Source organism: Lycium barbarum, chromosome 7, assembly GCF_019175385.1.
Source record: "Lycium barbarum isolate Lr01 chromosome 7, ASM1917538v2, whole genome shotgun sequence".
NCBI lineage: Eukaryota > Viridiplantae > Streptophyta > Magnoliopsida > Solanales > Solanaceae > Lycium > Lycium barbarum.
Window position 1 is genome coordinate 13,811,247 of NC_083343.1, and position 13,954 is coordinate 13,825,200.

Consider the following 13,954-nt stretch of genomic DNA (forward strand, 5'->3'; position numbering starts at 1 on the left):
TTTCTAAAATTTAAATCGAAAACATCTAATTAAAACACTGTTTGTTTTGTATTTTGTTATTTTGCTATCTCTTTTCTCACATTATTGTGCCGGGTACTTTTTCTGAGCGGAGAGTCTACTCGAAACAGCTGCGTAGATCCTACCTTTTTCAGATCTCACTTGTGAAATCACAGTGAATTTGTTAATGTTGTTTTTGTTATCTAATTAAAAAGTTTAAGGTGTCCAACTGAAACATGTATTAGTTTGATTGTCTAAAATGTAATCAAACATAAAAATACCCAAAGATAGGCAGGAAATTAAGTGTGACTAATCAAATCTAATCCATATTCCCATGGCACTGCTGCAACAACTCAGTTCCTTTCATCAATTCAAGAAACCCAAATTATGTTGTCCTTTAACTCCTCTAAAGAATCAGATTTTCACATATTTTATAAAACCAAGAAAGCATCTTTCTTCATTTCAAGTTTCATCTTCACTTGATTACTCAAACAATCACAATTATACTAAAAAGTTGGTTCAAGAATTTGATCCAAATATACCTATTGAAGAAGCTGTGACACCACCTAGTTCTTGGTACACTGACACTTCATTTTATACACATGAACTCAATCAAGTCTTCTTCAAAGGCTGGCAAGTTGTTGGTATAACTTCTTTGCACCCTTTTTTGCTTACCTAATCTAGTATATGATTCTTTAAAAAAAAAAAAAAAAAACTGTTTAGTTTTTGTTCTTTCTCTGGATTTTCCTAGTTCGTTTTTTAGTCTGCTTCAATTTGGGAACTGTAATTATTGAAATTATTAGCAGAGTGCAGTATATTGCTCCCTGTATACCAATTTATGTGGCATCCTTTCCTTTTTAGTAAGTACTAGGGGATAAGAATGTCACTTTCTATAATTAGAAACGACTTACCTTTAAAATTTCGAAATGATTTATAGCCACGCAAATGTCCAATGTTTATTTTAAATCATAAATTTCAAAAGTATTCCTTTCTTTCTTAAACTTTGTGTCAAATCAAACGATACCACATAAATTGGGACGGAGGGAGTATTATTATTATGCGTAAGGAGGGAGGGGGGAGGAAAATGGAGCAGGAGGTTACGAGGTGCAGAGGCGAATCCAGGATTTAAATTCTAGGGGTTCAATTTTAAGACTTTTAGTATTGAACGCATTATATTTTTAAAGTTATGAGTTCATATCTATTATTTATTACAATTTTCATTATTTTTTACACATAGATTTATATTCCGCGTTGAAAGTTAGGGGTTGAACCCCACTTGTTATACGCCACTGACGAGGTGGGGAGTCGAACCCTACAACAAGTTGAAAGTTCAGATAGCAAACCAACTAAGCTACTAAGGTTCGCAGTTATATAGATATGTGGAATTATACCAGTTATTGCCCCTCAATCTTGGCATTTTTTTTTTCCTTTTTGATATTAATCTTTGCCTTTATTATCATAGGACTAAATCTTGGTGGTTTAGAGCTTTCCTTCTTCATTTGCAACTGTATCAGTAATTGGCATAGCTAATAGTATTGCATTCTTGGAACATAGCTCTTGTAGATCTCTTACATATGTTTTTCTCTCTTTCTCTGTGTGTGTATTTTCATGTGTAAGTGTATTTCTGTGGTGGGAATAGAGAAAATTTTAATGGAACGCTGTTGAACTAATTTGCCAATACTATTGAGGAAGCTTTTTTGAGGCACAATTAGTATCTATGAAGTGTAGCTTGCAAAGCTCAATGTGAGCTTAATATGCTATAGCGTAGGCGCATAGGTGAGTGTTGAAAATATAGTTGAGCGAATAAAAGTGTGCTCTCTCTAACAGCTTAAGCTTTTATATGAGATGGTCACACATTTCAACAGTGAGAACCTAACTATGGGGAATAAAACTATGGTAATTGTATTGACTACATGACAAGTAAAAGGAGAGTGCAATGAAGTTCTTGTTTATTATCTAATACTACTTTACCATTCTTGAAAAGAAAGTATCAAGTGATTCTGCTTTCTGAATGTGAGTTTTCTGCAATTCTTCTTCTGTGATTTCAGGGTATTCAGAACAGATCAAAGAGCCTAGCCAATATTTCACTGGAAGGTACTGTTATGCCATAAATTTCACTAGATTATAACATTGATATTTGTGAGTTTCAAGTGATTCATATACAGTTTCACTAAATGCAAGAGAAAGGAAAAGCGAGCTCTCGTTCGGATTATTCTTGAGATGAACTTATATACCTATCTGTTTTGTTCGAGTAGCTAATAGTTGATATACAGATTGGGCAACGTCGAGTATGTTGTATGTCGAGATGATGGTGGAAAAATATACGCTTTTCACAATGTGTGCCGGCATCATGCCACTCTTCTTGCTTCTGGAAGTGGGAAAAGCTCTTGCTTTGTTTGCCCATACCATGTGAGTTTTTAATTGCGCATTTGGAGCTTTCTTGATCCTTTTTGAGCTGATTTCAGTTTTCTTATTCTCATTACAATATATGATTTGAAGACTTACTTTACCATCAGCTTTTTCTTGATCTTTTCATTTACTCTTCTTCCAGTAATGAGATTACATGATGGATTATTACTGACTATTGGAGTAAAGGAACTCAGATTTACAGAAAATATCTTTTTGTATGCACACATTTTAAGCACTGGTGTAACCGGCCTATATGAGTTTATTTACCATTTAATATTTCATCAAGTCTGACTTTGCATTATTCTTTAATAATGAGGTTCTTCACGTGTCAAGCTTGCATTTGAAATACGGTACTACAGTCAATCCTGATAGAAAAGATATATGCTATCGTTAGAGTATGTTTGATATTATTTAAAAGAAAATTTTAGATCTATTATTTTAAATTCGATGTCATGTCAAATGTATAAACTGAATGAAGTAGATTTCAAGGTCGAAGACTCAATTCTTTTTTATGTCATTTAAGTTTCTTGTGTTTCTTCCTCCTTTAGTTTGTGATGAATGGTAGTCTGACCTTCAAGTCAGAGAAGGTCAAAACGATCACTCACCGTAACTCAGAAGTAAATGTCTTTGATTCTTGTCTTATTTTTTCTTGGTTTCTTTATGTACTTAGATATTTGCCTCGTCCACGCATCACAGAGGTTATCATTCTCTTGATACTTATTTGGTTGTTATAGCATGCGATTCTATGATTTTAGACATATTGGAGGAAGTAATATCCAATATAATTTCATTTAATGGTTCTTCCTTTTGCAGGGGTGGACATATGGATTGGATGGAGCACTTCTTAAGGCAACAAGAATAACAGGAATCAAGAACTTCAAAGTGAATGTATTAAAAATATACATTATATAACTACATTTTCAGTTCATGGTCGATGTGGGGAGTGATTTGGTCTTTTATGTTTTTCTATATGAAGGATAGGAGATGGGATTAGTTCCAATGAGAGTGGCTGTATGGGGACCATTCATACTTCTCAATTTTGAAAATGGAGCTTTGTCCGAACAAGAATCTGATTTTGACTTGGTTGGAAACGAATGGTTGGGCAGTTCATCCCAAATCTTGGCTGATGGTGGAGTGGATTCTTCATTAAGTTTTTTATGCAGACGTGAATACACCGTTGAGTGTAACTGGAAGGTTAGTTCTCACATTATGGTTAAATCAGTTCATTTGCCTACAATAAAGGGCTTTTTTCATTTTTTACCTGTCGGTCGAAATTAATTATGGGTGCTAGCCAAAGTATACAAAACATATACATTGATTATGTATATTATATTTTGCCGTCTATTATTTTTTAGGGTGGTCCAAAAAGGTAATTATCCCTACAATAAACCGGTGCGTTCTCTTGCAGGTTTTCTGTGACAACTACTTGGATGGTGGTTATCATGTACCATATGCTCATAAAGATCTTGCTTCTGGTCTCACACTTGACTCGTACTCTACCACAGTATGCCCGACACCATCTTTATCATTCTTATTTTTTTCATTTTATTCCAATTTCTAGAGTTTTTATTTAATTCCTCAAATATATGGTTAACGTTTACTTCTATTGTTGCATGTAACTCCTGATAATGAATCAGATACTTGAAAAAGTCAGCATCCAACGATGTGAAACTGGAAGTGCAGAAAGGGACGATCAAGAATTTGATCGACTTGGATCAAAAGCTTTATATGCATTCGTGTATCCAAACTTCATGATCAATAGGTTGGTGATTCATATATTATATAAAACAGCTGGTTTTTATTACAACTTTTTCACGACTGGTAATTCTTGTAAAACTAATCTCTTGAGATTTGTGGGGGGAGCTTAGGTATGGTCCTTGGATGGACACGAATCTCGTACTGCCTCAAGGACCTCGGAAATGTCTAGTGATATTTGACTACTTTCTTGATGCATCTCTCAAGGTAAATGTAGTTCAAATTGAACTGTTACAGATTCATTTTCTATGGTCTGTTTTGAATTTCTGTATGCATCGTCTTGCTTCAATGCAAGTCTCTCAGAGTAGAACTTGTGAAACTTTCTGGAATTGCAGTTTGAATAGGTTAGGAAAAAGTTATATGCTAGTGTTCCTTTCTGTGGATTCTCACAAATTCTAGCTTTGTAGAAGATGTTTAAAGAAAATGGCCATTAGGTTTTCCGGCTCCTCTGGGAGACTGCTCTTTCTCACTACACTCTGGTGGCACTGAATTTTTGAAATTCCTTTGTTAATCTTCATAAACTGGTGTTGATAATATTGTAGTATTAATCATGAAATTACTATGTTGAATTTAGAGTTTTTGGACGGAGAGAAAACTGTCTGTCATGGGGGTGATTAGGAAGACAGGTCCAATTGGATCAAAGTTGTAGAGACCTAAGTGGTATAATTTCTGATTGGTGGATTGTTGTAATAGTACTAAATGCTTGGCAATACTTGGTAGAGCTTATTTTTGATTTCGTGCTGAACCCAGTAAACAAACAAATAGGTCGTCTTTCTGGAAATGTTAAAACAAGAGGGGGAAAGGACAAAGGAAAGAGCGACGCCACAGACTGTTAATGCATGGTGATCTATGTACAGCTAAATGGATTTTTGTTCTTTTTACGTCTATTAGCCATGCCTTTATTAAGCCTGAGATCCTCCACCAATGAAATGCCATTTTCTCTTCACGGAAGATATTTTTTGGAACCCGGTTGGGGTGGGGGGAGGGCCAGGGAAATGAGTTTCGGCAGTATGAATTGGATTTGCTATTGTTTAAAGAGAAGGCGAGACAACAGAAGTTATAGCAAGTTTGACGTCTATTGGAAGCGTGGAGTATCTCTCAGATATTTGAACCAAAAGGAAGCACATCTTTAGCATAGCAATTAAGATCAAACCTTTAAGTGAATTCCTATGGAGACTTCCTAAATAGTTATTTTCCATTAGCATTTCACTCTATTCCATTTCTTACCATATACGATAGAAAAGGAAAGGAATCATATTTCAAAGTTTGGTGTATCCAAAGTCTTTTGCTTTCTTACTCAAAGATAAAGTTACTTCTTCCAGTAATTGCTTCTTCTTTGTTCACAGGGTGATGAGAGTTTTATCGCACAGAGTCTCCAAGATAGTGAGACAGTGCAGGTACAGTAAAAATATGCGCTTTCGCAATCAACTTTTGTCATCGTCTCTTTAATATATATACGCATCTGTTACATGTGTGTTCAGAATCGCCCACTCATTATGCTCTGGTTAACATTGCTAACTACAATTTACAGATAGAGGATATAAAACTATGTGAAGCTGTTCAAAGAGGCCTTGAATCACCCGCATACCGCACTGGGCGCTATGCACCACAAGTTGAGAAGGCTATGCATCATTTTCACAGCCTTCTATATGAAAATCTTCATAACTAATATATTTCGTTATGCTTGCTATTTGTGAGAATTCCAGAAAATTATCTCCACTGTTTTCTGCTGGTAGCAGCAGTCTGAACCAGAAAATTATCGTCACTGGTCCTAGCCCTAGTTATCGAACGGTTGTTTTTCTTCCTTGTCGGTTTCATTGTACATGCCATCTATGGTTTTGGAAGTGTTATAAATAATAACCTGAGGGTCATACATCCTATCTTCCCTAGCCCCCACTCCTCACTTATGGGGTTACCCTGGTTATGTTGTTGTAATTTTTCATGGAATCCTTCGTCGAGCCTAGTGGCTGTGAAGGACTATTTTTCCTGAAGTAGCAAACCCACACTTGCACCAATTATTTGACTTAAATTAATAATCCTGCTACAAGCGTGTTTCAATCACCTAACCCTTCTACGCTTGTTGTTTCTTGGGAGAAAAACTGGACATTATTTGATCGTGTAAATATAATGTAGATTTAGATTCTGTTAATTCCTTTACATTTAACTATTCACGAGCAGCTTCGTATCTGGACTCAAATACTTATTGTTCTTACTGTTCTCTGTCTTCAAATATATTCAAGTCGTGAAAGCATTGTGCATTTTTAATCATGCTTTGTTGGGGCCTCTGTTCTCGTTGTCGAAGTAAAATAATGTTATAATCAAGTGCACATTTTCTCATCGCAGAAGCAAAATAATGCTACAATCAAGTGAGCATTCCATGAAAATAAATTGGAAGGCACAAGGAAAATATATCAAATGCAAATTGCTAAAGTAGTTAAGTGACAGATGTTTCATCTTTTACATGAACAGCACAAAAAGAGCTTTCTCAACAAGGTGGAGTAGTCACGGGAAAATTAGTATCTGCAGCAAAAGGCAAGTGCATCCGAACTTAAAAGACGAATTCAAGGAAAAAAAAAAATACTAATCTACTACATTCACATTCACAAAATGAAATAATAGCGGCATATTTCTGTACAGTAGCAAAAGAAACGCCACTTTTACAAAGCACGATAACACACTTTTGGTTAGCTACGTTTGTGTATATGTAGATGTCTATGAACACTCTTGTTGATTTTTCCGTTTTGGCAGTTTCTTGGAAAAATATTCACCAAATGGCTTCTCAGGGACAGGTATCAACTTCCCAAGAACAGCAAGAGGCCAACTGTTGAGCAAAAACAAATTTCACTTAGTACCAGAAAGATATTACTGGATCATATATAATGCCAGTGCATAAGACCAGACTAACCTTATAATTCCAATGGCAATTGAAACAAGCCATAATTTCCAGCTCAGTCTCACAGTAGAAGTGAATTTTCCAAGAAAGAATATTATGAGAACCTAGCAATAAAAAGATATATGAAAGAATATTATGAGAACCTAGCAATAAAAAGATATTGTTAATATAAAAAGTTGAGGTTCAGTACCAAACAGAAGGATAGGGATAGTATATAGGGCTTTTTTTCATTTTTATGCCCACCGGCCGAAATTAATTGTGAGTGCTAAGCCAAAATATACAAAACATAAACACTGATTGCGTATATTTATACTTACTATACAAAACATATATATTTGCATGCTATTATTTATTAGGGCAGCCCAAAACGGTACTTATCCCTATTATATGTACCTGAAGCACCACTGTGACGCCAACAATTCCAATGAATAGACGGTTTTTTTGGACTCCTTTGAATACATTCATCTCATCTGGTTTCCGAGCATTGAATTCATTGAAAACCTGCAGTTTTGAGTCATTAGCAGTGGGTGCAGTGATTAAATCTCAGTAGAAAGGCATATGTCTGAATTTATGTAGCTCACTTGCAAAATGAATATTTCAGTTTCAGACTTTACCATACACCCCCCTCCCCCCCCCCCCCCCCCCCCCAAAACACACGCTAGTTCCCCACACACACACAACAAACTAGCTTCAGACTTTTTACCGCATACACCGATCTCCGGAACAAACAAAAATAGAAAAGGACTGCAGGGGAAATTGAAGGGAGCCCAAGAAGATAGCTATATCTCATATTTAATTCGAGAGTCATCTCCGGGAACACACCAAGATCCTAAAAAATAGGCAGAGATTAGATACCCCCTCCATCCAAATTTGGTTGCACTCTTGATTCGATTAAGGGAAGAGTCGGAAATATGAATTGTTTAATATTTGTTGAGAAAACACACAGAACATGTTTTGATGCTTTTATGCTGGATAAAGGGGAAATTATAAGGTGGAGAAGTGGGGAGGCTAAAGTTTTTGTGGTATTTCAGACGAATTATAATTAAGGGAAGTGGACAAACTACACAATCCAAAAATGCAAGTAGGAAAAAATACCTGACGTGCCTGAGATTGCATGAAGTACCACACTAGATAATCTTTCTAATGTAAGAAAGGAAAATACAATATGGAGAGTGCAAAAGCCAATCATATCTTATTTTGTTATCAGTTATATTCTTACCTGACACAAGACAAAAGCGTTGAAAATCAAGGTATTCTTCAGTTTAATAGCGCGCGCATTCGTCTCATGCTCCAGATGCAGAAGCTCTCTACCTCGGAAATTGAGGATCAGGAGAACTGTAACTTGATACAGAGCCTGCAGGTGTTCAACCAGGAGATATTAACCTCAAAAACAAATATAAAATGAATATTTCTCATTTTGGAACATCGCCCTTTTTTTTTTTACCTGTATCAGTAAGTTCCTCCACATGATATTGGTGACAAGAGGTTCCCTAAGATAGAATTAAACAAACAATCAATTGAGAAACAGTATAAACTATAGGAATATCGGTTAGTAATACAGAAAGAAGCTGAACATGAGTTGATGCAATTGGGAAATCATTGGCAGTAGCCAAAAAGTTCACCACTAAATGTTTTTAATACAAGCAAGATGCACCAAGTATCGAAGCATAAAAATGAATGGCAGAAGGCATTGGGCAAATATAGAAGTCCCTAAGATCTATTAACACAAGTGGAAAGAGTTGAAAACGTATGGAATCCAATTTAAACTACAATCACATGAATGTTAAGAATGTGGTGAGAATGTTTTAACCCACTGAAAGTGCAGAAAAATGGTATTCCGGCAGCGTGGTTTTCAGCACATCATGGGGGCAGATGTTCAAAAAGGTCTCCCGATTTACACGAAATTATTATTCATACAAGAGTTAATATATGGGCGGCATCCAAATAGGCACCGATAACAAAAGATGGAGAAAAATAAAAAGATTATGCGTGTGTTCAGCGTGGTCCAATGTTTTCCAATTTTCCCATGCTCGGTTGGTCAAAATTTTTGGAAAACACTCTCTAAGAAAACAACTTAAAATGAGAAAAATGATTTCCCTAGTGGAAGTAGGGGAAACAAGTTCCACAAATGGCATTCCACATTGATTGTGTCTTCCCCACCCTCCACAACACCTCATTTTCACCCCCCCCCCCCTCCCACACCGCCTACCCCCCCCCCCCCAAAAAAAATAGTATTTGTCATTATTATATACATGCTTTTAGGATAATATTTTTTGCTTACGTACCACACAAGAAAATAAGAAACCCACTTAATTTTCTGAAAAACATTTTCGAATAAAATATTTCATGGAAAATATTTATTTCCTTCATACCGAACACTAGATTGCGCGCACCTCGACTACCGGGTACGCGCTATCTCCTACCTCCCACCAGCACAGGTACCGAGGTACCGAGTAACTCTGCCCATCAAGTCCTAGCTAGATGGGAAGAAACCACCTAGTATTTTTTTTTATTTTTTATTTTGTCTTTGTTGGGATTTAAACCCTAAGTCTCCGAGGTTTGAGCCCACTTCTTTGACCACTTCCAAGACATTATGCGAACTGACATGAAAGAAGAAATTCCAACAGACCATCATGCATAAAGGCCTCCTCATAGAAAACCAAGTGCGCAGCCACATGACGTATTAGTTATCTCTAAAAGCCTACCCCAGTCATACTACAACTAGGCAGAAAAGCTAATAGAGCCAAGCTAATGTTAACTTGACATCACAAACCCAATATACTTGCCATTAAGAATGTTGAAGCAAGCATCTTTTTTCCAGAAGATCAATCTACAAACTAACCTTCGACCAACAGGAGCTCGGCGCATTAGATGATCAGTTGGTGGTTCTGTGGCCAGTGCAAGCGCACCCAAGGTATCCATAATAAGATTTACCCAAAGTAGCTGCAAAGGTGAATGGAAAAACGTAAATGATCAGTCTCAGAATGTAGAGGTAGAACAACTCAAAGTGCACTTGCTAATCACTCTGATCAATGATATGAGAGAAGAGAAACTAAACCTGAACAGCATTCAATGGGACATCACCAGCAGAAACTGCAGCAACAACATTGATTATAAGAGCAGCAACGTTAACAGTGAGCTGAAACTGGATGAATTTCTGGATGTTAGCATATACGGCTCTGCCCCATCGGACAACCTGCATTTGGTGAGAAAAAGAAAAATAGAAATAATTATACCGTGCGCTGCTTTGAAAAATCTTAGAACTTCAATCAAAGCAACTAGAAAAGATACTAAGGGGTTTGCGAAATATATCAGGTAAAATGGATCAACTTTCGAACTGCTGAAGGCATTTAAACTTGCAAAGAACAACATGCATTCTGAGATAGGAAACTTGTTAGCACTAAAATCATAAGAGAAGCACTCATAAAGTAAGAAATGACTAGCACTTCAGTCATTCCAGAAAAAATTCCTGGAAGGATTACTAAATCTCCACCATTAAAACTTATCCTTAGCATCTTCTTTTATGTTCAAACTATATAAATATGACGCTTGGGGATATCTTCAAAGAAGTTAAGTCAAACACACGAGGCAAGTTTGGGTTTACTACGAAAAGAAAGCCAGATAACCTCCTGCGAAAGCTGTCGCTTTGATAAACTGACCTTCACAACAGAAGCAAATTGGTCATCCAATATGATGATATCTGAACTTTCTTTGGCAACTTCTGTTCCAGCAATTCCCATAGCAAGACCAATATCAGCCTACAAGACAGCAGCAAAGGAAATCTTATTAGCAAATATGGTGGTTAGTTGTGAAGGTAACACCTGCTATCCCATGAAACAACCACAAAGAGCAGACAAGAAAATTTGATCAGCAAATTAGAAAATAGAACTGCAGATAAGGGGCAACTGATGTACCCAGCCACGAATCCACAATCCATGCATTTTAGAGATGCATCCCAAGGGCCTATTCATATGTATCACCATAAGTAACACGAGCAAAAACTTCACTTCTCAAAGGTCCAGCAAGTAACCATATAGTAACAGAAAGAAAATCCTCAGGCCGAAGGGACAGGGAACAGGATAAAATTCAGAAACAGCTAAAGTACACCTAGCAGACCTCATGTTTCCTATAATCACATATACTTTTTAGCAAGTTAAGAAGAGCACCTCATGTAGTGCAGGAGCATCATTAGTACCATCTCCAGTCACAGCTACAACATGGCCCATACTCCTTAGTGCTTGGACAAGTAAGAGCTTATCACTTGGGGACGATCTTCCCATAACCTGGACATGATGTTGATTTTAAAGTGAGCAACAGCTTCGTTGAACGACTAAGAACAATCTAGTTTCATTCCATACCGATATTTTATCTGCCACTCCCTTTCTCTCCTCCTCAGACATCCCTCTAAACCTCTTCCCTTCAATCAGGTTTGGTTCAGTTGCATCAGCATCAGACTTAAGTATCCCACATTCCAAAGCTATTGCCCTTGCTGTTAGTAAGTTGTCACCAGTGACCATCCTTACCTGTGAATTTCAGGGAAAACAGATTTACGTTATTACATATATTGAAAGGTAGCAGGGCAGCTAAATATTTAAAAAAGGATTTGGAAGGGAGAACCACTGATACAATAGTACATCCTATAGTAGTGGACATCCTACACTACAAGCATATAACACAGCCCCCAATGCTGGGACTTACTAAGTTCAAATACGAAAGGGATAGGGTACAATATGAGCAAATAGAAACATTTTTTATAGAGTACATGTATTGCCACATTCGAAGCTTTTCGGAGAGTCATCAACCGTTTCAGACTGCACTATGCATGCAAGAGGAACACACCTGTCAAGGAAAACATTCCCTAGTACAGTCTAGCTAGTGACACAAGACAAGAACTGTCCAACTAAATTACAGATTAACAAGCAGCTGAGGTCCTAATTTGTTTGCGAGTCCCATGAATATGAAAAGATCTCTAAGAAAGCACACAAATTACAGGAAACGCTTGTTCAATTCTTTATTGTCAAAGCATCACACTATTCGTTCAAAACCACAATTATAATGAAACCAAAAAGAACATTGGTATATGCATTACAAAAGACAAGTATCACAGACTCCCTACCAAAGCCTTGGAGTCCCATGTTTGGAAATAGAACACAAATTTCAACAGGAACCAAAAGAAACTTGAATAAAAGAACGATTTTTACGGTAAACAAAGAAATAACACAATACATGACAAACCAAATGATAAGAACTAAGCCAGTATTACATCCATTAGAAAATTATATTACAAAGAATCAATTGCTCCAATTACCTTCACTCCAGCATCAATACATAGCTGAACTGCATCTCTTACACCTGGTCGGCATGGATCCTATAAGACAAATATAAAGAGTTAATTACATGTGACGACCAAAGTAAATGATACTTCCGCATTATATAATCTTAAAATTGGAAAGGAAACGTAGAGAGAACAGGAAGTGAAATGAACTGCAACTGCAGACAAGGCTATGAGAGTGCACAGTAAGTATAAAACTGAGCATCCAGTTACTTGAATTATCCAGGCTCAAAGATAGAGTTCAAGCCAATGGCTTATAATCCTTTCAAGATTGAGCTTGGTCAAAAGACTCATCAGACATCAAGCTTGCTTTTCTTCTCATTTCTCGTTAAAATCACATATGTATGTGTCAGCATTTTGTTTTTATAGAGAGAGATATATGTCATCATTTGTGTGCATTAAAAATATTTAAAGGGGAAACCCTAGTTCTTGGCACTGTCCCTAACCATCACTTCTCTCCTATCTCTACCTCCATTCTCGAACTTCGTGACCGCCATTGCTACTCCCTCCAAGTCACCGCTACTTGTTCACCACTCTAACCCATAGTTGTGGTTCTGCACCCGATTGCTCTTGCTTTGCTGCATAGTTCGTTTTTACCCCCTTCTTAGCCACCAGTGTTGTTCCATAGCATCTACGCTATAGGTTTCACTCCCTGAAGAGTAACCACCTTTGACTCTCATACTAACTGTGCTTTGCAGTGGAACACATAATTCGATTTTAAAGATCTCATGGAATCAATGTCAACAAGACTTTGATATATCATCTCCAACCTCAACCTTGGGAATTTGCCTTCATAGACATACTATTCATGGATTAAGAAGTTTTTCCAGGTTAGATAAAGCAAAACTGAAAATTTAGGATTTCTTTTCCAGTCTTGGTTGTCAACTTCCAAAGTTGCCTTATCTGTTTGCTGCCCTAGGTAAGCCTTCAGCACAAAATCTCAAGCTCCTAAATATTCCCCTTTGTGTGAGCTCAAGCCGCAATTTTCAGTCAGCCAAGCCCAAAAAATAGTTCGGAGAAGGATCAAATCAAGATGAGCCCACAAAGATCTCAGCTTGGTTTTGACTTGACTCGAAAATTTACACCCTTTAAACAGAAAACAAAATTAATTGAATAACTTGGGAGTTCTGTAACATTTTCGTGTGCTACAGAAAAGTTTCCCTTGGTGCATATAGAAGAGAGAGAGATGTCCAATAAAACATATAAATCAGGTTAAGAAGAATTTTACGAAGTACCTTAATGCCTACAATTGCAAGCAATACCAGGTCACCCTCAGGTATTTCCCAGTTATCTATTTCTTCCTCAGTAGGTACTTTTTCAACCTCATATGGCCGATAGGCAATAGCAACACATCTCAAACTCGAAGCAGCCATGTTTGCAATTGCTTCTTTGAATTGTGCCATCTGTGGACGGTAAATAAACTTACACTCAGAATTAAAGCTGAAATTTATATAGTAATTCTATATCTTTTTCGGATCAGTAAAAGTATGGTGAATTTTATGCAAAAAACAACATGCAGAAATCACATCTATATTGAAGAAAAAGTACAGCAGATGGCATTCTTTTAT

General features: G+C 36.8%; 2 protein-coding genes across 12 annotated transcripts in view; one reads left to right on the top strand and one right to left on the bottom strand.

Annotated features, from left to right (window-relative positions):
• The first annotated feature begins 238 nt into the window (after window positions 1-238).
• On the top strand, window positions 239-6,176 carry LOC132603183 (choline monooxygenase, chloroplastic). Of its 2 annotated transcripts, none has more exons than XM_060316120.1 (10): window positions 239-641; window positions 2,046-2,091; window positions 2,271-2,406; window positions 3,220-3,288; window positions 3,388-3,600; window positions 3,815-3,910; window positions 4,044-4,168; window positions 4,275-4,368; window positions 5,508-5,558; window positions 5,693-6,176. In XM_060316120.1, the coding sequence occupies exons 1-10, from the start codon at window positions 332-334 to the stop codon at window positions 5,828-5,830; spliced, it is 1,278 nt and encodes a 425-aa protein (XP_060172103.1). In that variant the 5' UTR covers window positions 239-331; the 3' UTR covers window positions 5,831-6,176. The 2 variants fall into 2 exon arrangements, with proteins under 2 accessions (XP_060172103.1, XP_060172102.1); XM_060316119.1 differs by having other exon boundaries at window positions 240-641; window positions 3,220-3,294.
• A 392-nt stretch (window positions 6,177-6,568) lies between these two features.
• The window catches only part of LOC132603181 (calcium-transporting ATPase 8, plasma membrane-type-like), a 45,262-nt gene continuing 37,876 nt past the window's right edge, over window positions 6,569-13,954 (bottom strand). For 8 of the 10 annotated variants that reach the window (XM_060316117.1, XM_060316113.1, XM_060316111.1 and 5 more), the window contains 12 exons: window positions 13,622-13,789; window positions 12,363-12,422; window positions 11,413-11,577; window positions 11,221-11,337; window positions 10,714-10,812; window positions 10,113-10,250; window positions 9,897-9,997; window positions 8,499-8,544; window positions 8,274-8,408; window positions 7,448-7,555; window positions 7,067-7,158; window positions 6,569-6,982 (listed from right to left, as the gene is read on the bottom strand). In XM_060316117.1, coding sequence (XP_060172100.1) covers window positions 6,874-6,982; window positions 7,067-7,158; window positions 7,448-7,555; window positions 8,274-8,408; window positions 8,499-8,544; window positions 9,897-9,997; window positions 10,113-10,250; window positions 10,714-10,812; window positions 11,221-11,337; window positions 11,413-11,577; window positions 12,363-12,422; window positions 13,622-13,789 — 1,338 coding nt within the window. In that variant the 3' untranslated portion in view covers window positions 6,569-6,873. Of the gene's footprint in view, window positions 6,983-7,066; window positions 7,198-7,447; window positions 7,556-8,273; window positions 8,409-8,498; window positions 8,545-9,896; window positions 9,998-10,112; window positions 10,251-10,713; window positions 10,813-10,968; window positions 11,018-11,220; window positions 11,338-11,412; window positions 11,578-12,362; window positions 12,423-13,621; window positions 13,790-13,954 lie in introns of those variants that run through there. The other 2 variants (XM_060316112.1, XR_009567993.1) reach the window with 2 other exon arrangements.